This window comes from Ochotona curzoniae, unplaced genomic scaffold (assembly GCF_017591425.1).
Source record: "Ochotona curzoniae isolate NIBS_2020 unplaced genomic scaffold, NIBS_Ocur_1.0 contig_430, whole genome shotgun sequence".
Classification (NCBI taxonomy): domain Eukaryota; kingdom Metazoa; phylum Chordata; class Mammalia; order Lagomorpha; family Ochotonidae; genus Ochotona; species Ochotona curzoniae.
Window position 1 is genome coordinate 1,230,329 of NW_024466219.1, and position 25,213 is coordinate 1,255,541.

The window sequence follows — 25,213 nt, forward strand, 5'->3', positions numbered from 1 at the left end:
CTGGGACACGAACCGTGCAGGACAGGGGGCCAGTGCTGTAGGTGGTGGCCCTGACATGTCACCTCTTGCCCAGGTCTCATCCTCTCCTTCCTCCTCACGCGACACTGACCTACACCCCCAAGTGTACTCTTGCACTCTGTGTTGGGGGGAACTTGTGACTGCACCTCAAGGAGCTCTGGGGCTTCCCACAGGCCATGACTGCTCCATTCAGACACTCCAGTGACCCGCTTCTGCAGTGGAAGTAACCAGCCAAGAGCTTACTTCCTCAGAAAGGAGAGGACGCCAGGCAGCATGTCCTGTGGGGGTGGCAGGAGACAGCCATGGGGCACCGGGAACCTTCCTGCGGCCCAGGAGCCAACTGGGTGCTCCCTGCAGGGGCCGAGAGACCCCCGGGACCTCGGGGCGATGGAGCCCAAGTAGCCCACACCTTCAGTCCTCAGTCCACAAGGTTCCAGTCCCAGCCTTCAGGAGCCAGGCAGCCTGGAGGAGCAGCCCAGGACACAGAGAGGTACGCTGGTGGCTGGCGGGCACGTGGGACAGGAGCATGGCCCATCCGAGTTAAGATCTGCAGTCATGGCCTCAAGCAAGGCCGCTGGGCAGCGAGGCTGGCAGTGCCTGGGCCCAGCAGCGCCTGGGGTGCAGGCCCACTCAGCAGTCTTCGTGTTTGATGCTTTGTACAGGGAGTTCACCAGAGTGGCCAATCATGGGTGAGGTGGGGAGTGAGACCTGTACAGGGTGATGGCTCCTGACACCTACAGGACCTAGATGCTGGGGCTCCCGTGGAAGCAGGCTGAGCTGCAGCACAAGCTTAGGGAAGCCAGAGCCCACTGTCACACACACGCCAGGCCTCCTACCAACACAAACCTGCAGTGCCAATGCCAGCACCACTGCCCACTAGCAGCCCTCCCTGGCACCCAGCTCTATCGCAGGTCAGGAGACCACCTGAAGAATCAGCCCATCAGTCAGCAAAAGGGGCTTGTGATATAGCAGCCACGCAGGCAGGGAGGCTAGGCCCCACTGCTCACCAACCCCAGGCAGGTGGACTGCCGCAGAAACCTGCCACGGTGCCCTACAGGGTCTGCGAACACCTGGAAGGGGTCCCCGTGGCCATGGCCACAGTCAGAGCAGAAAGAGGAGGTCAGGCAGGGAGGTGAGGCTGGGCAGCCGAGCAGGAATGAGTGAATCCCGAGCCAACTAGGGCTGTGTTCGTGCGGCTTCTGGCACAGTCCACGGACAGCCCCTTCTGTGCCCTGTCCCACAGCACACACACCAAGTGGGCACGGTAACCCTGAAACTTCAAATGAAGACCAGGCCAGAATATTTACATATTTTATTAAATCTTTACAATCAGTAATTATAATCAAATACACAATTATATACAAGGATTATGTACATTTTGCCCAGACTTTTACATCACAGTACATGGTTTCCCTTAGAAAGATTGAATACATTTGTCACCAATAAACTCCAACAGCGGTGTTACAGCACCTGTGAGTACAGACATCTTTTCCATAAATTACATCATAAGAAAATATACGGCTGTAAATCGGGCTTGTTTAAAAACGTCTTTTATAAAATCTGAACCTACAGCGTCTCGTTCACAAAATGTGTCTCTCTCTTCTGGCTTCAGCCTTGCTGGGTTCCTGGGGAAGCTCGCCCGCCCCCAGGGAGCCGCAGCACCCCAGCCCCCAGCCCGCATACCTTCCCCCCGCCAGGCTCCCCGAGCGTGGCCGGGCGTGGGACTCTGCCGCGATCAGGCTGTGTGATGGTCATTCAACTACAACTCCTGGGCGTCTCCACCTGAGAACCAAGCCCCAGGATCCACCTCTGCTCTCACTCCCCAAGCCTGGGAGAAGAGCGGAAAAGCCCGCCAGGCAGTCACTTGTTCTCAACCAGGTCCTCCAGAAGCCCATGGGCACGTGCCTCCCGGCCTACCCCGGGCACCTGCCCTGCCCCGCATCACCATGGGAAAGCAGTACTGCAGGCAGGGCAGGCCAGCTCAGGGGACTCTGTGCAAAAGAGAAACTACAGCTGTTTGATGTTTTTAGTAGGTAAACAAGTTAAGTTTCAAAACCTGAAAATACCTGAATTAGATTTTTGCTCTGGTATCTAACATTTACCTCCTGGATAATATCCTCACTTGATTCCAGTTGTAAAGATACAAATCTTTCTTAATCAAGCAATTTTATGGCTGTTGGTGATCACGTCAGCTCTATTTCTAAGCAGTCAACATGTAACTGAGGTAGACCAGATGTTTCTAACTTCAGGGTCTCACAGAATCCCCTGAATCTTTAGCAAGTAAATAAAATATCTATAAAAAGGTACTTGAAAACCAAGACATTAAGAACAAACCTAGCGCGGCGGGGATTTTTAGTGAACTCAACACCACTTGGCAATGGTCAGGGCTCCGCAGCTGGCCTCAGTACCACCAGGCGTCACAGTCGGCTCCACGCTCGCTTCAACAACTGAGCTTTCTCAACAAGAACATCCTGCACCCGAGCCTCGCCAGCCAGGCCGTGCCCGCATGGCCCAGGACAGCCCAGGGGCACGAGTCAGCCAGCAGCAGCTCTGCGCGAGGCGTGGGGGCACGCACGTGCCGTGGCCTCGGTCAGCAGCTGCTCTGTGCCCAGCCAGCCTGGAGCCGCTCCTGGGGACACTGTCCTTTTGCACCCTGCCCTGGCACGGCCCTGCCCGCCGACCCCAATGCCACGTGCACAAGCTCCCGGGAGCTAGTCCTTCTGCTTCAAGTCAAGACCACAGGCTCTGTGAAGATACCCTTTCCCTCCCGAAGACGTGTGACTCCCCGCCCAGCCAGGTCACTGGAGTTTCTGGAAGCAGACAACGAGCCCCTGAAACAAGCCTCGTCCACCCGGGCTCTAGGGTGGCTGCAGAGTGACCAGAGCCCTGAGCTCAGCACTGCTGTCCCCAACCCTCCCTCCAGGGAAAGGCTTCCCTGGGACATCCCGGTCAAGAGGAAGGAGACAAACTCGCCCCAATATTCCTTTAGAACTGATTCGTATCTATTTTTAAAAAATAAATAAAATTATTAAAGCCATGATTTTAACTATAGGGCTACCTACCTACAGATATCAACAGCAAAATTGTAAAAACTTCAACAAGGCCGGCACCAAACTACCACCACCAAAAAGGAAGGTGGAAACTGCTCCTTCGGCTCAATGGCTGTGTGCTCGCTCCCACAAACCACACACCATGATTCAGAGGAAATGTGACAGACTCCCCGGAGCGCATTTCCGAAACCAAGGGGACAGAAGCAGCAGTGGCCCTGGGAGCCCGGGGCACGCCCAGGCTGACCGGCCGAAGCTCTCAGGCTGCAGGCTGTCCCGGGCTGCAGTAAGGCTAGGGGCAGGAGGGAGACGGGCTGCAGAGCTACGCCCGCCCAGGGGACCACGCCCGCCTCGCAGCCCCCAGGCGGCCTCTCCCTGGCTGCATTTCAGCAGCAGCCAGCAGCGAGCTGAGCTGCGAGTGCTGCGGCGGATGGCACGTGCCCTGCCCGCTCCCACCCACTGCTCTCGCAGGAAACGGCACTGCCCAGGTCCACTGGCTTCCCTGGAGGCAAGACGAGCCAAGGATCTCCTGTCTCCTACCTGGTAGGTGGGAGTGTAGCCCCTGCCACCTGTTCAGGCCACTTGGCAAGATCTGAAAGCAGAGTGCCCAGGCACTCCCCGGGGCCACTGTCCCGCACGGCCACCGGTCCCACCGGGAGCCCTGTCCGCACTGGCCTGTGGGGTGGCCAGTGCAGTGCTGTTACGTGGGCTTCCATTCCAGGACAAGTCAAACAAGGTAATTCTAACCTGCCCGCTCCAGGTGCCCAGGGTGAGCAGCCATGCCCGCCGAGGCCTCTGGCCAGCTCGCAGCGCCCACAGAGAGCCTGCCGCATCTGAGGGTGTCTGCCAATCGCTTTACCTTTCCTGTCACATACCTACCGAGGCGCTGCGCAATCAGAGTTCATCCTTCCCCATCATCTCAAATGCTTCTATATCCTCACTCCAGTCGGCCAACATGGAGTCTATGGGCTGGGACTTGTCACCCCAGCTAGCCTGAGCAGTGGCTTCGTCCTCAGGCTCTGACTGTTCCTGCGGCTGGCTGGGGTCGCCTTCTGTGCACTCGCCATCAAGACTGTCCGGCTCCTGGGCCTCGGGGGCGTGGGCAGTCTGCCCGGACGGCATGTCGCCCGTGCCTGGGTCCGGCTCTGGGTCTGGCTCTGGGTCTGGCTCTGGGTCCGTAGGAGACAGTGGTTCTGGCGGGGAGGCACCAGGGCTTTCGCCAGCAGGGTCCAGATGAGCTTCGTCGAGCGTCTGTGGGACAGCTGCCACCTGCTCCACGCTCTGACTCTCGGCCTCCTGGTCGGGAGACGGCAGCTCCTCACTGTCCATTTCGCCATCTGCATGGGAGACAAACTGCCTCAGCCCACATGGCCCTCCGGCATGCCTCCACTTCCAACACCAGGCTGGGCTTGGCAGTGAAGCGGAGCGGGCCACCCTGGAACAGCAGTCACACTGTTCAGGACTTCATGTTGCCAAAGTGCCAGGATCATAAACAAATGTAGGGTCCCCATTGGAAAGAATGACTAACAGCTAATAAGGATGATTCCAATGAATGCCAGTCAATACCAAGAGATACTGCAGTATTTGAAAACAATGGCAACTAAATAAAAATACATAGATTTCATATTTTTTTTGCACCAAACATACTTGTATTTTCTTTCCATTTCCACTGCCTTTTGAAGCACCACTATATGCCACACAACGACAACCCACCTGCCATTTTGCAGTGTATGACGACAACTCAGTATCTAAAGCCAAGACATGCTGCACCGCCCTGGGACACACCGCCCCGCATTCACACGGCACAGCCAGCCTGCACGGGGCACCCACACGGGAGGCCAAGAAGCCGGAGGCTGCAAGATTCTGGGTGACCATGAGGATCAGCATGCCGGCCACATCACTTCACAGACAAGGACAGTCACGGGGCTCTGGATGACGGGGCAAATCACCCCCAAAAGCGCTGCGGCCCTCAAGACGCGTGTCCCCCAGGAACACAGACTGACGGCTGATGGGCTTCACTGTTAAGTCCCAAGGGACCCTCAAACAGGAGTAGCTCGCACACACCACCACATGGCTCTGCCTTTAGGGAGGAGTCAGCCGAGCAGAGTTCCCTCTTGGGCACCCTGCAAGCAGGGACAAAACCAGCAGCAAGAATGGACATCGCTCCTGCCCACAGCGCCTGGGCAGCCCACTCAGAGCCCGCAACCACCACACGTGCCTGCCACACTGAGCCCCACTCAGAGCCTGCAACCACCACACATGCCTGCCACACGCCTGTGCAGCCCAGAGCCCGCAACCACCACACGCACCTGCCCACAGCGCCTGGGCCCCACTCAGAGCCCACAACCACCACACGCTCCTGCCCACAGTGCCTGGGCAGCCCACTCAGAGCCCGCAACCACCACACGTACCTGCCACACTGGGCCCCACTCAGAGCCCGCAACCACCACACGTGCCTGCCACACTGAGCCCCACTCAGAGCCTGCAACCACCACACGTGCCTGCCACACTGAGCCCCACTCAGAGCCTGCAACCACCACACGTGCCTGCCACACTGAGCCCCACTCAGAGCCTGCAACCACCACACGTGCCTGCCACACTGAGCCCCACTCAGAGCCCGCAACCACCACACGTGCCTGCCACACTGAGCTCCACTCAGAGCCTGCAACCACCACACGTGCCTGCCACACGCCTGTGCAGCCCAGGGCCCGCAACCACCACACGCTCCTGCCCACAGCGCCTGGGCAGCCCACTCAGAGCCCGCAACCACCACAGCGCACAAGCAGTGGTGGATGCTAGCACAGCTCGCGGGACGCACAAGTGGCCCCAGGCCGTGAAGAGCGAGTGAGGCTCCTGCACCACCGGCCAGAGGAGCACTGCGCCAGGAAGGAGATGAAGACACAGCTCTGGGTGCGGCCCTCAGCAGGCTGACCACCTGCCGGCCAGCTCATCTCGCTGCAGCGTGTTCTCACAGGCGGGGAGCCGGCACCCCCCTGCTGCCTGGGTCCCCTAAGCTGTGGAGAGTGCAGGAGACCCAGGGGACAGCAGAGACAACACGGGAGAGGCAGAGGGAGAGCCCAGAGGACAACTTCAAGGGAAATGCAAAAAGGTTGCGGAAAGATGGAATTTCTGGTGTACAAAACATACTTCCATGAATTTCTGAAGATCCTGTGACATCAAATTCACCAAGGCGCCGAGGAAGGAAGGTCCGGGGCAGAAGCCAAGCTCTGTGGTAACCACAGGCTGGGAAGGTCATCAATCCTTCCCACCGTGAAACCAAATCCACAAATAGCATCGAGCTTATTACGGAAACAACTCGGTACAGTCAATGCAAACATAAAAATAAGCTTTGATTAAACTGACGATAACCTTCTTGGATACAAAATGCAATGTTTAACATTTTCCTAACCTAACTTCTAAAGGAATCTATTATATTTCTTTGTTCTATTTTTATTTTCATTTGGGAGCCAAAAACAGCTATTTTAAGGTTCTTACAACACAGCACACACCACCAAGAGGTCAGGAAGTTCTGGAAAGCATTCGGTGGGGGTGGAGCGCAGTCCCAGCAGCCCAGCCCAGCTCTGCACGTGCTCACGGCGGGTGGGGGCTCCATCTGGGGGGAGGCATGTCGGCTTCATGACCAGTGTGCAATCCCTCAGACATACACATGCAAATTACTTCATGTGAATTAAGGACCAAAGCGTTAAAAAAAAACAGTGAAAATTCCACAACAAAATTTATGAAAATATTATGCCAAGGTTATATGATCTTCAACACGAGAGCCAAAAACAAACAAACAAACAAACAAACAAACAAACAGAAACACCTAGTATTTCTGATTACATACAATTTTAAATGGGGGCTGCCAGCATGGCACAGTGGGTAAGCTAAGCCAACGCCTGCAGCACAGCACCCCATTTGTGCACTGGTTCGAGCCCCAGCACTCGGTTTTCGACCCATGTCTTTGCTCAGCGCCAAGGAAATCAGCAGAGGATGGCCCAGCCTCGGTCCTTGCACCCAGGTAGGAGATCCAGAAGGAGCTCCTGGCTCCTAGCCTCACATCATCTCAGCTCTGGCAGCTGTTGCCATTTGGGGAGTGAGCCAGTGAATGGAAGAACTCTCTCGTTCTCTATCTGTAACTCTAATAAAAATAAATTTTCAGGGCCCGGCATGGTGGCGCAAGTGGTTAAAGGTCCTCGCCTTGCACGCCCGGGATCCCATATGGGCGCCGGTTCTAATCCTGGCGGCCCCGCTTCCCTTCCAGCTCCCTGCCTGTGGCCTGGGAAAGCAGTCGAGGACGGCCCAAAGCTTTGGGAACCTGCACCCGCGTGGGAGACCCGGAAGAGGCTCCTGGCTTCGGATCGGCATAGTATCGGCCCGTTGCGCTCACTTGGGGAGTGAATCATCGGACGGAAGATCTTCCTCTCTGTCTCTCCTCTCTGTATATCTGCCTTTCCAATGAAAAAATAATAAAAATAAATCTTTAAAAAAAATAAATTTTCAAATAAAAAAAATTAACTTTTTAAAAACATAAAGAATGATATACACACACAGCTGCATGTACACTGCCTCCTCCTCACACCTGTGTCTTAGCTATGTCACCTTATTTAAAGGAGGCAAAACCCACCAGGCAATTTTGAAAAGAGAGACAGAACTGCATGCTCTCCTCCCACTGGCGGGGCGGGACCCGCTGTGGTGGTGCTCCGGACTGCGACCTGAGCCAGCTCAGGAGCACAGCGACGCACAGCCCGGGCCTCGGGGCCCGTTTCCTGATCACGGAGACCCTGGAAGGCAGCAGGACTGTGCCCAGCTGCGGAGTGAGCGGGTACGACGGTCTCTGCGGCTGGGCTCCATGCCCGTAGTCTGCGAATTCTGCAGCAGCAGAAATAACAGTACAGAAGAAGGTACGCACAAGGACACATGTCCCGGCCCGGCACCGCCATGCTCACTGCGAAGGGCTCAGACAAGCCACGGCAGAGTTCTGCCGCACACCACCACAGTGTGCAAGGGTTGACTCGGGCTCACCTGCTAATGTAGCGAGATCCTAAACAGTGCAATTGTGAACCTCAAGTTCCTGGGGGACCCCAGCAAGACACAAAACACACAGCACTCTCGGGGAGACCAGGTTACTTAAAATGTTTGACACAGCTCTGAACTAACTTGTTATAACTTTACTTTTTGGAAAAAGCTAAGAAAAGTTTCTCAAAGAGCAGTCCTCCCCAAGTGGACAGGGTGTAGGGACAGGAGGCCACCACGGGCAGAGTTAGAGTGGACATGGGGCCTGCAGTGAGGCAGACACAGCACGCTGCCAACAGCAGAGCAGGGAAGAGCACCTCCCTGACGCACCCCAGCTGGCGCTGCAGACAGCCGGACGGCCATCTGCACGGTGAGGGCACCTTCCCAACAAGGGGGCAGCATGCGGCTGTGTGCTGAGCAGGCCTTGCGCTCTCAATGAGGAGGTGTCCCCAGAAAGGGGCGGGGGCACACAGAGAGCAAGTGGCAAACATGTCTGACCCCCTGTGCCATGCTCCTGTCCAGCCAGTGCCCTGGTGGGCACACACACCTCTGCAATCAGATCCTTTTGCCAGCAGCTTAGCTCCACACAGAGCCACACGACTGCATTCAGCAGGGGCACTGTGGGGGCGGGGAGGGGACACAGAGTCATTGCACTGGGGCAGTTCCTCCCTCGGAGGGGTGGCCTGAGAACCTAGTGGCCCCAGGTGCCCCAGGGACAGCTGATGGAGAACTAGAGGACCCAGCACAGCACCCTTGGTCTTGAGGCACAAGCACCTCCCGCTGGTGCCATGGCTGCCATACTAGGGACTTCTCCAACAGGGCTTTTGGCAAAAGGAGGCCACGTGAGCCCTGGAGTGGCCTCCAATGCTCGGGTCCACAGCGGTGAGCGTGGCAGGCAGACAGGACTGCAGGACGTGGCCCCGTGGTGCTACGGCGGGCTTTCTGCTCTCTCTACTCTGCCAGCTCAGCGGGGGAGGCGGTTCTCAGGGCAGCGGTCAGGGCACCTGCTGCGTCTGCGGGCAGCACAGAGAGAAAGGGCCCTCAGGCAGTGGTCAGGCGTCCCTGCGTGTGGCAGCGTGGGCACCTCGATGCAGGTGCCAATCTGCAGACAGGCAGCCTCAACACTGGGGAGCCCTCAGCGTGGCTACAGTGCTCTCAGGACTGTGACATGGGAGGTCCTCACCAAGGACCCCACAGGACACGGTCACAGTCCAGGATGCTGGCAGGCCATCCAAACCTGAAAGCTCGGCCTGTGTGGGAAGCCTGGCAGCTTGTAGTGTCAGTTACACACACCACACCCCCACCCCAACACACCTGCACACCCCAACGCACCCCCACACACACCCCCATGCACACCTCCACACCCCCCCACACATCCCCACGCACACCTCCACATCCCAACCCCAACACCCCTCCACACACATCCCCACGCACACCTCCACACCCCCACCCCAACACATCCCCACACACACCCCCACAGCCCTACACTCCCCATCCATCTCCACACAACACATCCCCCACACCCCCCCCACACACGCACACCTCCACACCCCCACACACCCACACAACGTGGCTGTTGGGCTGTGACTTCACCTACTAGATGGGGCACAGAGATGATTAGCAAGGTGCACTATGAAGGGTTCCAAGAATTATCATTATTATGGGACAAGTGATCGGACGTGACATGATTACACTGATCCAGACGGTATCAAGGTCTCCACTGCAGCAATATTGTGCACGTGTGTGTGTGTTCTCAATGCGAGATACGCACTACTATTAATAATGTACTTGGAATCATTTTATCTTTCAATATTGCTCTGGAATTCCAATGGTAGCACAAAGCAGGAGGCACAAAGGCTTCCACAGAATGCTAACTTGCCTGTGTCTGTTCACGCCCCAATGCACGCATAAGGAATTTAGCAGTCTGCACAAGAGTGGAACTGAAAGGTAACTCAGTTGGGGGAAAAAAACAACCCAATGCTGAGATCCTTGTGCAGTTCTTTTCCTAATTCCCACTCCATCCTTATACACATGGACCAAAATAAAGCTTACCTTTTAATTCCACTTTCCCCCAAACATTCTGAAGTGTCCTACACAGGAAACTAAGAGCTCAGTTCAGAAACAGGGCCCAGAAGGAAAAATCGGTGCCATGGGAGGATGCAAGACAACTCACGGATCTGCCTTCTGCTCTGTTCTCACACAGGGCCAGCGCCCTGGGAGACACAGGCAATCACTCAGGGGATGCAAGGGGCCAGGCAGAGCAGTGCCACATAGGCTCACCGCCCCGGCCTCCGTCCCAGGGGACACAGCAGCCAGGTGCCAGGGGCTTCCACGGGGGGCTCCCCCCTCCCCCAGACAGGCACTCGGCACAGCCTGCCCTCAGATGTCACACACATAGCTGAGGGCTCTGTAGGCATCATGACCTAAACCACACTGCTGAGACTGCCCACCACGGCAACACGACTCGGGGCAGCACACCTCTTTCTCTATGAAGATGTGGAAGACCAAAGGTTGGTGGCATAAATGGGGAACATTTGCAGAAGTTACAATGGCTCTCCTGAGGTAGTCTCTTGTTTCAGCAACTGGACAGAATCATGGTCCAAACTATAAACCACATTTAAGATGCTAACTCTAAAAACATTCCAACTCTACTATCAGAACAAAGTAAATGTTTTACTGGCGCATGTTTGAAGTCCTCCTCTGACACGTCACTTTTCAGAGCAGGCAGCCCCGGGCCCCTCCAGCCCACAGGCCGGCTCACCCCGTCCCTGGCCCTGTCCGGCAGCCCCGGGCCCCTCTAGCCCTCAGGCCGGCTTACCCCATCCCTGGCCCTGTCTGGCAGCCCCGGCCCCTCCAGCCCGCAGGCAGGCTCACCTCGGTCCCTGGCCCTGTCCGGCAGCCCCGGGCCCCTCCAGCCCGCAGGCAGGCTCACCTCGGTCCCTGGCCCTGTCCGACAGCAGCACCTCCACCTGCTCGTACTCCCGCATGGCCTCCAGGATGATGCTGCCCTCCTTGCTGAACAGGAAGAGCATGGGGATCTTGATGTCATCTGTGTCCTTCCCGTCCCCAGCCATCTGGAACAGAGGGGCTGTGTCGCTGCTGCTCCCCTCGTTGTCATCTGGCCAGAGAACACAAGGCAGACATGAAAGCACCTGTGTTAAACCCACGCTCCTCTTCTCCCCTGCTAGAGGCACTCACTCTCTGCATCAAGAACCTCATCTCCTCAGCTAATTCTCCTGCAGATGTGATCCGAGACCAGAGAAAGCCGAGTGCCCATTCACTTAAGTGCTATAATAAACCATTACAGGCGATTGCAATGAACCATTTGATGGAACATAAGCAGGGCATGAAATAAGAAAAGGCAGGACACACAATTCTACAATTCTGAGTGAAGCTCACAGGTGGAGAAACGCAAGCTTGTGGATCACAGTGAGACCCAGGAGTGGGCTCTAGGGCCGCGCACACCCAGGCCGAGCAGCCCTCATCCGAAAGCTGTGACTGCACTGGAGCCAAGGTGCTTTGCTGGCGAGGCACAGGAAGCACTCGCAGCGTCTGACAACCCTGACTCACACAATGCTTTACCAAACAGCAAGCTGACGCCTTCTTTTCTCACAGAGACAATGACCCCACTGGGTTTTCTTTCACTGCTGTGCTGTCAGGCACATGTTCAATACCAGCAGGAGACCTGACTGGGGTGCCGAGGCCGCCCACCACCCTCCCTCCCTGGGGAAGTGCCCTGGCACTCTCAGGCTCCTTGGGATCAGGCCACAGATGGCCAGCTGACCCTCAGCCCTCTGGGCCCTTGGCCTGGCACGCAGACCGTGTAGACAGCTGTAGTCCAGGGCCACCCCCTCGGAGCTGAAGTGTGGGTCTGAATAGCCCCTCTGGACCTGAGGCCTAAGAAGGGAACAGGCTGGCAGGTAACAGGCGGCAGGGTGCTCAGAGAAGGCCCAGGGCCAGGGTGGATGTGTGAGGTGGCTGGCAGCAGGAGGCTCAGCGTCTCTCTCCAAGTTCAGGGAAAAGGACCATCTCCATCACAGAGCAAAATTTCCTCCAATCAGCCCACATGGGCGTCTCAGGCAAGTCAAGACTGCTAAGATAGTCTGTACTTCTGTCCCTTGGAATAAAAACTAAGTCCGAATTTAATCACTTACATATAACCAAAACCAGTAAACAAACAAAAAACCAAAAAACAGCCTATTGTGGAACCAACAAAGCTTGGGAGACAGAAATCCTAATACAAAGCTTCTCTTTGAAAACTAAATGTCTGGGGGCTGGGCTGTCAGACAGCAAGAGCGGTGCTGCCAAGGCTGCCTGGGCACCGTGGGGGGGGCTGGTACCATGCGGGGAGGGCAGTGGGACATGGAAGGCTCAGGCCGTGTCCAGGTGGGATTGCTGAACGAAGCTCGAGACGTTCACCTGGCCTAGCGCGGCCGGGAGGGCCACTTGGGAAGTGAGCCAGAGAATGGAGGAGCTGCCTCCACCCCACCCAACCCCATCCCCAAATCCTTCTCTAACTCAGCCTTTCAATCCATTTTTTCCTTAATGCCAGGTTAAGGATAAGGAACAGGGCTTCTTGTTCGCAAGACAAGGGCCGCAGCTAGGGTGTCGGGCAGAGCCCATGCGCTGCCATCCCCAGCACACTGGGCAGCCCACAGGGCACAAGAGCTCAGAGAGATGTTACTCAAACCAATCTCCCTTTTTGCAAACACTAAAGTAAGATCATGTAACGACCCTCAACTCAGGAAGGAAAAAGAAACTGGAAAGCCCAAACGGACTGCCCTGCCCTGTCAGGACCGGGCAGGATCCCGGGAACCGACCCCGATCTGCTGGGGGCACATGGTCAAGGGGACACGCTGTTATCTGGAGCTGCATGGGCACACAGCCCCAGATGGCAGCAACCGGAGCTTGCCCGTTGCATCCTGTCATTGACGCGGTGCACGGAAACCCGCCCCGCAGCCCTTGGGAAGAAGGCAGGTGCAAAGCACCACGTCTCCAGGCGACCATGCTGATGCTATCCAGACGAAGCATAAACAGCACAATCAACTCAACAGGATTTAGAAAAGCCGAAGTTCCAAGAGCACCCCGTCCGGGTGCCCCGGGACACAGGACTCACCAATCACGATGCCGCCGATGGCCCCCGCGTTCTGGATGTTGCGTGCCTTCTCGGCAAACATGCACTGTCCCCTCTGCATCAGCGCGATCTTCCCCACGACAGCCTCTGGGTTGGCGAGCTCCGAGCACCCATTGTACGGCTGGCTGCTGGCAACAAAGCCTCGTGTCTAGCAGCAACAGAAGTCACACAGACAGCCTGTTAGCTCGCTGCCTCATAGGCCAGCCATCACACCTCAACACACATAGAACCCCAACCCACTTTTTCCGTAGTCTCAAATACAGCATGGGCCTGACATGGTAGTCTAATGGCTAACATGCTCACCTTGCATCTGCCGGGATCCCATATGGGTGCCGGTTCACGGCCTGGTTACCCCAGCTCCCTGTCTGTGGCCTGGGAAAGCAGCAGAGAATGGCCTAAAGCCTTGGAACCCTACACCCATATGGGAGACCTGGAAGAGGCTCCTGGTTCCTGGCTTCCAATCGGATTAGCTCCAGCCACTGCGGCCACACAGGGAATGGGACAGAATATAAAAGATCTTTCTCTTTGTCTCTCTTTCTCTCTATAAATCTGCCTTTCCAATAAAAATAAGTAAACCTTTAAAGAAAAAAAGAAATACAGCATGAGCTTCAGTCTGGAACATTCTGGACATGCCACGCCTCCGTCAGTGTTTACAGAGTGCCCCTGCAGTTGACCTGACCTGCACACTGAGTCTCGAGCAAAACTACACAGCATCAGCTCCACAAGGGCAGTGTGGACAGAGGCCGAGCCGCGGCCACAGACACCCTGTTCACCACAGGGAGCCCCGCCTGCCTGGGGAAGCTGCAGGAGTCATAAGCCACCGGCTGAGCAGCACCCGTGTGGCTGCTGGTTTGAGTGCTAGCTCCCTGCTAATGTCCTGGGAAAGCAGTAGTCCCTTGCACCCCTGCTGGAGACCCAGAAGAAGCTCCTGGGTTTGGATTGGCCCGGCTCTAGCTATTAAGACCATGAGGGGAGTGAACCAGTAGATGAAGGATATCTGTCTCCTTGTCTCTCCCTCTCCATAACTCTTTCAAACGAAAAGAAGGAAGGGAGGGAGGGAGGGAGGGACGGAGGGACGGAGGGAGAGAGGAAGGTGGAGAGAAGGAGGGAGGGAGGGAGGAAGAGAGAGGGGAAGGAGGAGAGAAGGAGGGAGGGAGGGAGGGAGAGAGAGGAAGGTGGAGAGAAGGAAGGAGGAGGGAGGGAGGAAGGGAGGGAGGGAGAGAGAGAGGAAGGTGGAGAGAAGGAGGGAGGGAGGGAGGGTAGACTGCGGCTGCAGAGGACAGCTGCACTAAAACCCAAACTGTGTTAATTAAGTGCACACATACCCCCTTATGTTTAGACAGATCCAGCCCAAACTGGGCTGGACCCGCGGTCAACACCACCCTGCCAAAAAACGGGTGGGACACGATCTGCACGGCACGCGGGGGCAGCTGCTGCTCCTTCTGCTGCCGACTTGATAGCTCCATCATCTCCTGCATGAACCTCAGACCATCTTCGGCGTCCACGGAGCTGGCGGCCTGCAGGACAAGCACGTGTCTTAGCTGCCGGTCGGGAAGCGGCATCTACTTCTGTGAGGCAACTTCCCGCTGCAGGATTCTGCTCCACAGCTTCTCCTTCCAGCTTTGAGGGATCCCAGGCACTTACCACTTACCCTGCAGCTTCTGAGATCTGCAACTATCAGTGTCTCCTGCTCTAGTCCCTGGACACTCGGATACAGCCTGAGAACAGGGTTCCAACAAGCGATCCCTTGGATCATTTCTACCCGGGCTTTGCCTCTGAGAAGCTAACCCCCAAGGCCCCTCCCTGCAGCACACGAAGTAGCATCAGCACCACTGGCATACAGGCACCAGTTCAAGAACCAGCTCCCTGGACGCCCTTGGAAAGAGGTGCAACTGCCTCCACTCTTCGGGGGCTCTGATGGAGCCCCAGGCCCAGCCGTGGGAACTGCAGCCACATGGGAAGGGAACCCACAGACCAAAGTGCTCTTCCTCCCCCTCCCTTCTTTCTGCCTTCCACATAAAAAATACACCATTCTCTAAGAAGATAAACTGACCCACGCAGCAGGGTCACTGGATTGAAACGTGATATCGCTGGTGCCTGCTCCAAGGCAGCCCCTGCCGAGGCCCTGGGGAGACCCCGTTCCTTGAGAAGTCTGTGTCTACAGGGCAAGACACCCAGGCTGCAAGGACACAGCCTGCGGCTGGGGAAGAGGGCCTGCAGGGCTGAAAGAGCCTGATCGCAGGAAAAAAACAAGTGGACCCTGATGCTTCCCACAGACCTTGCTGGGCGTCAGAGGGAGAAGACAGAGAGGAGCTAGGACACAGAGGGTCAGGTGCACCCTGACACTTGCAGATGGCATGGTGACCTGGACATCAAAATGACATGCTGAGGGAGGGCAGGAGGGGCGGGAAGAAGGCAGCGAGTGTTGGGAGTCCTGACACACAGAAAAGGTAGTGAGCAGCTAGAAGGTGGACACCCAGGGCTGTGCTCACTCCTGACATGTCAGGTGTGCAACGGTGCAGCTGAGCGTGTGGGAAAGAGGAGGAGTGTCAGCCATCTCTGCTAACACCCTACTCAGCACTTTACAAGGAAGAAGCAGCCAGAGCAGGGCTTAAAGCAAGCAGCAGAGGGGCAGGAGTGCACTGGAGGACAGAGGAGCTGTGGGGAGGCGCCACGCTGGCCTACAGAGGGGCCCTGCCAGGAGACAGAGGCCTCATACTGCTGGACTGAGGGTCCATGTTCAGGACCAAGGGGCCAGGCTGACAGAGTGGGGCATTGCCCTATCACGGGGCTGTGCATGGTTCACAGCATGCGGTCCCAGGGAGGAAACCCAAGGTGTCTTGGGGCGCCTTGGTGGCAGCAGTGCCACACCAGATGCCAGGACTGGTGGAGAGGGTGAGGAGGAAGAGATGCGGCAAGGGGAGCTCTGAGGGGAAGGCTGCTGAACAAACTCGCTACAAAGGCAACCCAGCTTCTCAACTGAGAACCAATACCACAGCACAGTGCGTCCCGTTCTAGCCACAGTGGACTCAATGCAAATTCTGATTTCTGTGACTGAACACAAAATTTAGATGTAGCTTTCTGGAAAGTCAAACAATGTAAAACATGACACATGAATATCAGAAGTGACGATCGGCCATTTAGGTCATCTCCCTAACAAGGCAGGGAAAGGCAGAGAGCACTCCCAGACACTGCCCAGAGCCAGAACCCCGATTCTCTCACTTAGCACCCTGTGTAAAGGCCCAAGCAAGCCGGCCACCACCCACGGAAGCTGCAAGACGGGGGGCAGAGGGCGGGTCTGACGCGCACTCAGTGGCTTACTTGCATCGCATGCTGGACCAACTGGACTCGCCCGTCTTTGAGGTGAATCAGACTCACCCCCATCTTCTTCAGGATCTCTAAGTGCTCAGGGTTAGTGGCCATGAAATCTCTGGCTCGCAGAGGGGGCTTAGCTCCGCTCCTGAAGCTCTCCTCTCTGCAGGAAGGAACCACAGGTGAGGCTCAAGGCACCCGAGTTGCCCACGGATACAGGCAGACAGACACAAGCAGGGAGCTGGACACACATTTTCACCTGGGAACACAGGCGCAAGACGGGCCGGCACACACGCCACCTTGCTGGTGCAATGGTGCGCGCAGTGTGTGCCCCTGCAATGCCCTGCAAGCAGCCAGAGGAGGCCTGTCTGGGCTCTGTTACTATGCCTTCCTCACAATATTCTAAAAGCAAGCCAAGGCCTGTGACAGGGAATGATATGCTTATTACAAACTGTTCATCCAGTGGCCTTTGCAATGTAAATATCGGAAGGAAATGCACATTAAGCCAAAAAATTTGTATTTAATAACCAAGAATAAATTACTGCACAAAAATAAAACCAAAATAAAAATAAACCTGAATTTTGTTACACAGTTATCATAGTAATAAGGAGAAACACTTCCTGTGCAACCAAGACATGGAGGTAGTTTATTAAAATCTCTCCATGAAGATGAGCCACAGGGCAGGTGTCTGGGGCAGCGGTCAAGGGGCTGCACCCGCTCAGAGGCCCTCGGTCCAGGTCTCGGCGCCCCTTGGGACACAGCCTCCTTGTGACATGCACTCTGGGATGGCTCACACGCTGCCCGCAGCCCCCATGGAGGAGCCCCCCAGCGAGCCCAGCCTGGCCCAGCCAAGGCTCTCACAGGCATGTAAGGAGAAGACCAGCAGAGGGACAATATCCTCCTCTTTCTCTCTACCTTTCAAATAAATTTTTTAAAAATGAAATAAAATGGGGTGCCAGAGATTAAAAACTGTTATGTGCTGCCTCCCTCGACAACTGCTGAGCTCACTAAGCAAAACCTGAGAATTCCTGTAATAGTAAGGACATGTCAGAAAAAACAAGCCCCGCCCTGGCCTCTCCAATAATGCCACGGCATGCCAGCACCTCTGTCAGCGGGGGCAGGCTGGGAGAACACTGCCTGGGCTAGCAGGCACGCGCCCTTGGCACTCCCTGGCACTCAGCATGGCTTACACTCTGATGATGCCTCGCGGACAGCTCTTATCCACCACGTTCTTCAAGGGCTCACGGATGCTCTGTGCGTACAGCGGGTCATTAGGGAACAGCAGCTGCGCATTGGGACATGTCCAATCAAAATTACTGTCATCCAGTTCCGTATATTCTGAGGTCTAAAACACAGAAGAAAGCCGTGTAAACAAAAACAATGTTTTTTTTTCATTTAAAATTATTGTTAAAAGAGAAACACACAGATGTATATAAGATGTAATGGAAAGAAAAAAGGCAACGTGCTGGGCACCCTCTCCTCCTGCACCTGCTGGAGCCTCAGCAGGGCTTACAGAGCACAGCCCCAGCAGGAGCGCGCCCTGCCGTCACAGCTCACCGTGTTCCTCCTGGGGACGCTGTGCTTGCTGGTCGAGAGCCAGAGAGGCAGCAGGTGGGCCTCCGTGGTGAAGATGTAATCCTCAATGTCAAAGATGATGTCTTCTTTCTCAGCAAACAACAGGTAAAGATATTTAAACATTTCAGCCAAGAAGAAAGAATCCATTCTAAAACAAGAAGTCACAAAGTCACCATGGGAACAAATAACCCCTCCAAGTGCTAACCCCCATGGGTCCTGGCATCAAGGCCACCCTGAGCTGTCCTCTAGACTCTCCAAGGAGACTTCGAAGAAAGGCCAGCGGCCCCTCTGCCCCTCTGCCTCCCGCCCACCTGGGGGTGTGAACGCAGGTGAAGTGTCCAGCAAGAATCTTCAACTAGTACTAAGACCTTGATAACATCACACAGATTGTAATGGTGCTTATCAGACGATCATCTGGGTTATAAACAACACAGCTTTAAAAGGACGGGAGTCACTACAAGTCAAGATGAGAACAGGCAGAAGTAATGAGGTGAAACAAGCATACTTTTGCAAATGGCTCAATTCCCAAAGTGTGTGATTTTATTATTTATTTATTTATTTGGGAATGGCAGATCTACAACGAGAAAGAGCAAAACATCTGCTGGTTCCCTCCCCAAGTGGCCACGACAGTCAGAGCTGAGCCGATCCAATGCCAGGAGCAGAAGGACACTGGGGTCCTGGCGCTCACGCTGAGCCACTGTGCCGGCCCCTCAATGCTGTAATGTTGAAGGCGCTGGAGAGGAGCTGAGCCGGCAGCCTGCAGACCTGGAGTCGGTGGCCAGCCTGTGGTTTCTCACCTCTGGCCACCAGGATGCTGGCACACAGCAGGCACTCAATGCACACTCTTCCTAAAGCTGGCCTGCACCCAGAGAACACCACTGCCAGCTGGCTGGGGCACGGATGCGGCACAGTCTCACGGCAGTGAGCAGAGGGCAAGCACCACCCGCCCAGAGCGTGGACCACAGACCCCACGCTCCCAACACATTAGTGATTGTGCATTTTGGAGCACAAGACTCACCTGTATTGTTCCAAATATTATACCCATGCTAGATGTTCACCTTTTTAGAAAGATAAAAGCCCTCATGACTCCACCTCATCCAGGAGCTGGGAGAGAGGCACCCTCCAGAGCAGACACTCTCAAGAACCACGGACACCTGAGCCACAGTGACCACCATGTGAACTGGGCAGGCTCCGTGCCGCAGCACAGGAAGCCCCACTTCTAACAGCTCCCTGCTCCTGTGCTCGGGAACCAGACAACGGCTCCCCGCCAGACAAGCAGAGGAGCCCGGCAGAGTTGCTGGCTGCTGAGCCCAGCTCAGTCCAGGCCAGCCCTCGCCTCTGCAGCCACCAGGGGGGCAAGGTGAAGGGTAGAAGACCCTTACACTGCTGCCCCAACACTCTGCCCTTCAAATAATGAACAATAAATTTAAAAAAAAAATCTACGAATTGGGTAGGGCTAGCAAGTTGACTGTTATAGGTAGTACGGTCTACTCTGTACTTGAAAGCCATAAGCATACACAAACGAAAACACACCAGGATTCAGAGCGCGTGAGAGCTGGCTACCAGCAGCACCCGTCTCGGGCAGTCGCAGGAGGCAGCTACCACCGGGTCCCCAGTTCTCATTTGGGCAGCCACTCTCTTGTCTCGCTGTGTACGAGGGCAGGGCCCAACTCCACGGAGCTGGAGGTGGGGAAGCACGCAGAGGCCCTGAGCCTGCATCTGGGAGCCAGGCACATGCGGGCGGGGCGGGAAGACCTGCCCCAAACCCGTCAACACTGGATGACCAAGAGTTCAAGGTATATTCACCAGAACTGCCAATCACTGAAAGTCTAATTGTTCCAAGAGATTAGATGGTTAAACTGACAACGTCCTTGCTAGAGCTGGGAAGAGACCAAAACCAACCCAAAGGTCAGCAGAAGACATGGAAAACGAGCATGGGGGAACCTGGCAGCCTCAGCAGGCATGGGCCGATCACAGGCTGCTGGACGGGCAGACGAGCTAGGAATCGATGGCACACCTCACAGGGGACCATTGAAACCAGGGTCCTACAGCGCTCACCCTCACCAGGGAGACCCAGGCCCCCTAAGGGGGTGACAGTGCACATGCATGGGCTCACATGTCCATGGCTCAGTCCCAGGAGGGACACGGTGGGGAGAGCAGGCCTGCTGGAGTCTCATGGGAACGGGCTGCAGGAAGCAGCCAGGCCCAGAAATGTATCGGACAAGGAACAGTCCGAGGACAGAGTGTCATCAGAGTCAGAGCAACGGGGCTCCCTGCGCAGAGTGGACCACGTGCTCCACCGCCGCCACCCAACGACACACCTGGGTGACGCCACACGGGGCAGACTTTTCTGAGGGTTTCTTCAACACTCTTCCCATAAAACATAACATCTTCAACCAGTGCTCTCCTGTGGCTTATACAGAAAGCTGGAACGTTTGGGGGAGCCAAGGCGAGGGACAGCACAAAGGGCAATGCCAAGGCTGCCTGCTGGCAGAAACATGCTGCGGCTCAGAGGGCAGGGCTGCTTCGGGCTGACCCCTCACACTCACTCAAGGGCACCGCCTGGTTGGCACGTCATGCGTGAGCTGCCAAGCGGACACAGCCTTACTAGCTGCACCCTGTGAGCTTGGATGGCTTCCCTCACTGTCCTGCCCTGGTTTCTGCATTTTTAAAATGAGGCGGTAGCAGAAATGCACTCCAGAACTGCTGAGACGCTCCGGGGGATTCAACACACATGCCACGTGGACGTGCAGCTGGACCGCAGGATGATAGCACCCAGGGCTCTCCGCCCCGCCGTGACTCGCACACCTGCTTCATCAGTGCCAGGCCTCATCAGCCATCACCCCACACTCGGAGCGAAGGCTGATGCCTTAGGAGCAGACGGCGGGAACCGCTTCTCGCCTCCACAGTCCCCCGCTGCAGGTGCTCCCTCCTGCCCTCACCCACCCTTGGGCTGGCACCACACAGGGACTCTTCAGTGACTCTCATGTCCCTTTGACAGGTGTCATAGACTTGCATAGTCCTCTCCAAGTCTGTTTATCTGCCCATCTGTGGTAACTCAATGACACAAAGCACGTATGTTCATGATGCTAACCTCCAAACCAGCACAACCCAGGCACAGCCCCAAACCAGTGCAGCCCAGCATCCAAAGAGCCCAGTACTTTCTCAGGGAACACGCTGTGGAGTTGACCAGACGTTTACCAGAGTAACTGAGCTATTGGCACACTGCCTACTGACCAAGGCATGCTCCGCAAAGGGCCACGAGCTTTCTTGCCACCCCCATTGCCCTGGGAATCATCATCTGTTTCACCCATCACTCCAGGTCAGCGATCGAGTGAGGGGGCACGTGGGAAGTACCTTGCTGCACAACCAGCACCGAGAATTCTCCATGCAATGGCATTGCACATGACAAAGTAGCAAGGTTCCGATACTTCACAGCCCTTTCATTATTTAAAAACTGTCTGAGAAGCTAATGTATGCCGGGCACTATGGTGAAGCTGTAAACTATTCACACTTTAAACGGAGTCCGTGCAGGGTAACTGCAAAGCAAGCACACAGGGAAGCAGAGTGTGTGACAGCAGGGACCTTGTGTGAGCGCTGGCCGGCACGGCGCGGTGGGAGGTCATCAGCGGGCTCACCTGTCCTCATGACTCCCAGTGCGCACATCCTTCATGGCCGCGAAGCCACACGGCACTCGAGCATACTTGTTTAAATTCTCAATAAGTGTTTTCCCTACTTCAAGGTAGTAAGGATCCCCTGTAGCCTGTTAGAAAGGAGAAGAGACACAGACACATGTAGCTCCACGGGCCCAGTGACCTGCACTACCAGGCGCTGGGCTGGGACACAGAGCCCAGCTCGACAGTCGGAGCAGCAGCCTCTCAGACCGATGAGACACCGGCTGAAAGGTGGTCAGCCTCCTGTCCAGGGAGACAGCTCACCCAACAGAGGCCACACATGCCTTAGCAGGCAGCTCTCAGCACTGACAAACATGTTCACACAGGACATTGTGAAAAGGAATCCAGCTGCATGTCAGCACTTGAATGTGCCAATAACCCTGGGACTAGAGTGCAACCCCACAGCAGATCCAACCACGGGAACATTCAGCAAGAATCCTGAGAACCCGACCACTGCTCCCCGCCACACGGGGTCCTGGGGCACGAGGGCAAAGGCTCTTACTTTATATAAGAAGTAGGTGCTTTCAGCAAATTCCGGCCTTAGAGGATGCTGGGCCCAATGCACCCGGAAATCGGTGGTAAACGCCTGAGAAGACATACACACAGCAGAGGGCTTAGCGCAAGAACTGCTAGATTCAGTACACATTAGATCATAAACAGGTAATTCATTAAAATATCAGTATGTTTATGTATGAAACATCTCTTTTCTCTAGGGAAATCCTCATTTACTTTTGCAAAGGCTGTTATTTGGACCACCTAAGTGAATAGCCTGTAACCACTCGTTCAGTCCTGCCACCTTGTCAGCCCCTCCTGCTCCCACTAACCTAACTTCTCCGGGTCGCATACAAAACTACATACACGCATGCCGTGAGTGCCCTGGGGAACAGCTACCGCAAGCGCATCACACTGGCATGGCCGCACGGCCTAACGCGCTCCCTCTGCAAGTTTCAAATACACACGGGGGCATCTCAGGAAGCGACTGAAACGTGAGACAAAGACATGAACGCTGCTTGCACGACAAGCATTTTCATAAACCTGCATTTCCATTTCAGGATTATTTTAACAGAAGTTCTTTCTTTCATAACAACTTAAAACTCCATATGGAATGAAACAGGGAATTAAGATAATCAAAATTAGTCCTATTTAAATTCAATTCAGTCAATGATGGAGCTAGCTGGATTTTAGAAAAAAAGATGCAAGCAAATACTACGGAATCCAAATAAGTCTCACTGTGATGGCTGTCATCTGAAAGCATCAGGTAAAGGTTCTGCAGTGCCTGGTCCTGCCCAGCGGAGGGCACTGAGCACCCCAGGGCGGCTCTGCAGGGTGTGGCAGGAACACCAGGCTGACTCCTCCCTGGCCACCAGGGGACACGGGGCATTGCTCTGCCTTCCAGGAGGGCGTGGCCGGCAAAGGCTCCTGTACTGTTTTCACTCAGCAAGCCTCCAAGGGTAACAAGTGAGCGGCCCTCCCCTTGAGGACGGGGACTACCCAGTGGCATAGATGAGGGGAGGACCCCTAGCTGCACAGCTTTCCTTACATGCAACCAGGACCAGCATAACCCAAATCAGGAAGCAAAGCAGAAACACGGGCAATGCTGCCCGAGCCACAGAAAGGTGAGCTGTCCAATCAGAGACAAGGTCGAAGTGCACACTTGCAGCAGGTGCACAGTAAGACTGTCACTTACCTCCGGGAGGAAGTTGTGCTTTTTAATCACCTGATACAGCATCTCATGAGTTTCAATAGCAGGCCTGATATCCCCCTTCAAGACCTAGAAGTCAACCACAGGGTCATCTGAGACGCCGGGGAATGACTGCATCCGCGTCCACCCAGACAGCTGCCGAGGAGGCAGACGCACGCCTGGAGTCCCCGTACCTGCAAACCGGGGAAGAAGGCCAGCAGGGCGTCCATCCAGCTGCGCGCGTTCAGCATGGGCTTGTGGATGTGTACGTCCAGTAGCAGTGGGGGCTGGCTGATGTACCGCATGATGGCGTCGTAGTGCTGCAAAGCACAGCAGCCTTCCTGGGGTGCACGTCCCCTCATGGACTAGGAGGACTGCCTGACTCTGGCCGGGCAGGAGCAGCTGCAGCCCGGGGCCCCGTCGTGTGGTCCCCTCGCAGCTGACATACAGCTGACTTCTGCGACCCAACCACCCCGCAGTCTGTCCTGAGAGTAGGCACTGGTCAGGTCCCCACAGGACAGCATCTGCCCCACTCCGCCAAAAGCATCTCACCACGACCTGACAGTCTCCCAGGAATCAGTGGATGATTCCTCAGGAGTTCTAACAGCTTCTTTGTTGCTGTTCATTTGTTATTGAATTGTTATCACTGGGCACTTGCCATGCATGGTAAGGCCAAGATCCTTATTTAACCTCTCAGTAACCCTGTGAGTAGGCTAGTGTCCCATTTCACATATAAGAAACAGGATAAATACAGCTGGTTACCAGCCCAAAGTCACAACACCAGAAGGTGGTAAGACTAACATGTAAGTCAGGAAACTTCCTGTACTTTTAACCACAAGATCTCACTATTGCACATACATAACATGGATGAACCGGCACATACATAACAGGGATGGACCGGCACATACATAACAGGGATGGACCAGCACATACACAACAGGGATGGACCAGCACATACATAACATGGGTGAACTGGTAGCTGAAGTCAGCTACATTAGTTTCATGAGCTCAACAGTCACAGCTCACGCCTCCCAAGTCCCACAGACCCAAGCACAGGCAGGCGCGGGCCTAGGTCAGAGCGCCAGGATTCCAACTGAGGGGGAAGATTAGTAAAGTTCCCATCTGCAAATCATTTATTGGAACATTTAGAAAATTTTTTATATAAGACTAAAGAAACCCTACTTTGTAAACTAATATTTTTTAACGTATGCAGCTTTCAACCCGTTTATGCCTAGTACCATGAAGGAACACTGTTTAAAAAACGCACTCACATACAACCACACACTTACAAATGAACTAATTTAAGGTGTATTTCCAATAACTGGGTTCCTATCAAAACCTGGACTAAGATGAGACTGGCCATGAGGTTAGCACAAACAAGACCAACTTACTGTATTAAACCTTTCCAGGAAGCTGTCGTCCCCCAGCAGGACATAGGCCTTCAGCAGATACTCATAGTATGAGTCGATACCTGCTCCAACGCCGCTGTCTGAAAAACAGGCCAGGAAGCCTGGTTAGTCAGGCCCTGAGTTCTTCACAGAGGAAGAAGTGGCAGGCTGGCCCTGGCATGCTGGCCCAGGCACACTGGTCCCGGCAGGCTGGTCCAGGTACGCTGGCCCTGGCACACTGGCTCCGGCACGCTGGCCCCTGCACGCTGGCCCTGGCAGGTCGAGGCAAGAAGCATCTGAGCAGGGCACAAACATTCACAGATGGACAACAGCACCTTGTTGACAACACTGCATTGAATACAGTCGCT

At 55.3% G+C, this 25,213-nt stretch overlaps 1 protein-coding gene across 2 annotated transcripts in view; it reads right to left on the reverse strand.

Annotated features, from left to right (window-relative positions):
* Positions 1-1,315: 1,315 nt before the first annotated feature.
* EDEM3 (ER degradation enhancing alpha-mannosidase like protein 3) overlaps positions 1,316-25,213 on the reverse strand; it is a 58,735-nt gene continuing 34,837 nt past the window's right edge. The window contains exons 9-20 of one of the 2 annotated variants that reach the window (XM_040985365.1): positions 24,849-24,946; positions 23,652-23,777; positions 23,464-23,547; positions 22,279-22,362; positions 21,741-21,865; positions 18,085-18,250; positions 17,718-17,872; positions 16,594-16,690; positions 14,541-14,732; positions 13,198-13,363; positions 11,014-11,199; positions 1,316-4,402 (exon numbers count right to left, since the gene is read on the reverse strand). In XM_040985365.1, coding sequence (XP_040841299.1) covers positions 3,960-4,402; positions 11,014-11,199; positions 13,198-13,363; positions 14,541-14,732; positions 16,594-16,690; positions 17,718-17,872; positions 18,085-18,250; positions 21,741-21,865; positions 22,279-22,362; positions 23,464-23,547; positions 23,652-23,777; positions 24,849-24,946 — 1,922 coding nt within the window. In that variant the 3' untranslated portion in view covers positions 1,316-3,959. Of the gene's footprint in view, positions 4,403-11,013; positions 11,200-13,197; positions 13,364-14,540; positions 14,733-16,536; positions 16,691-17,717; positions 17,873-18,084; positions 18,251-21,740; positions 21,866-22,278; positions 22,363-23,463; positions 23,548-23,651; positions 23,778-24,848; positions 24,947-25,213 lie in introns of both variants that reach the window. The other variant, XM_040985363.1, reaches the window with a different exon arrangement.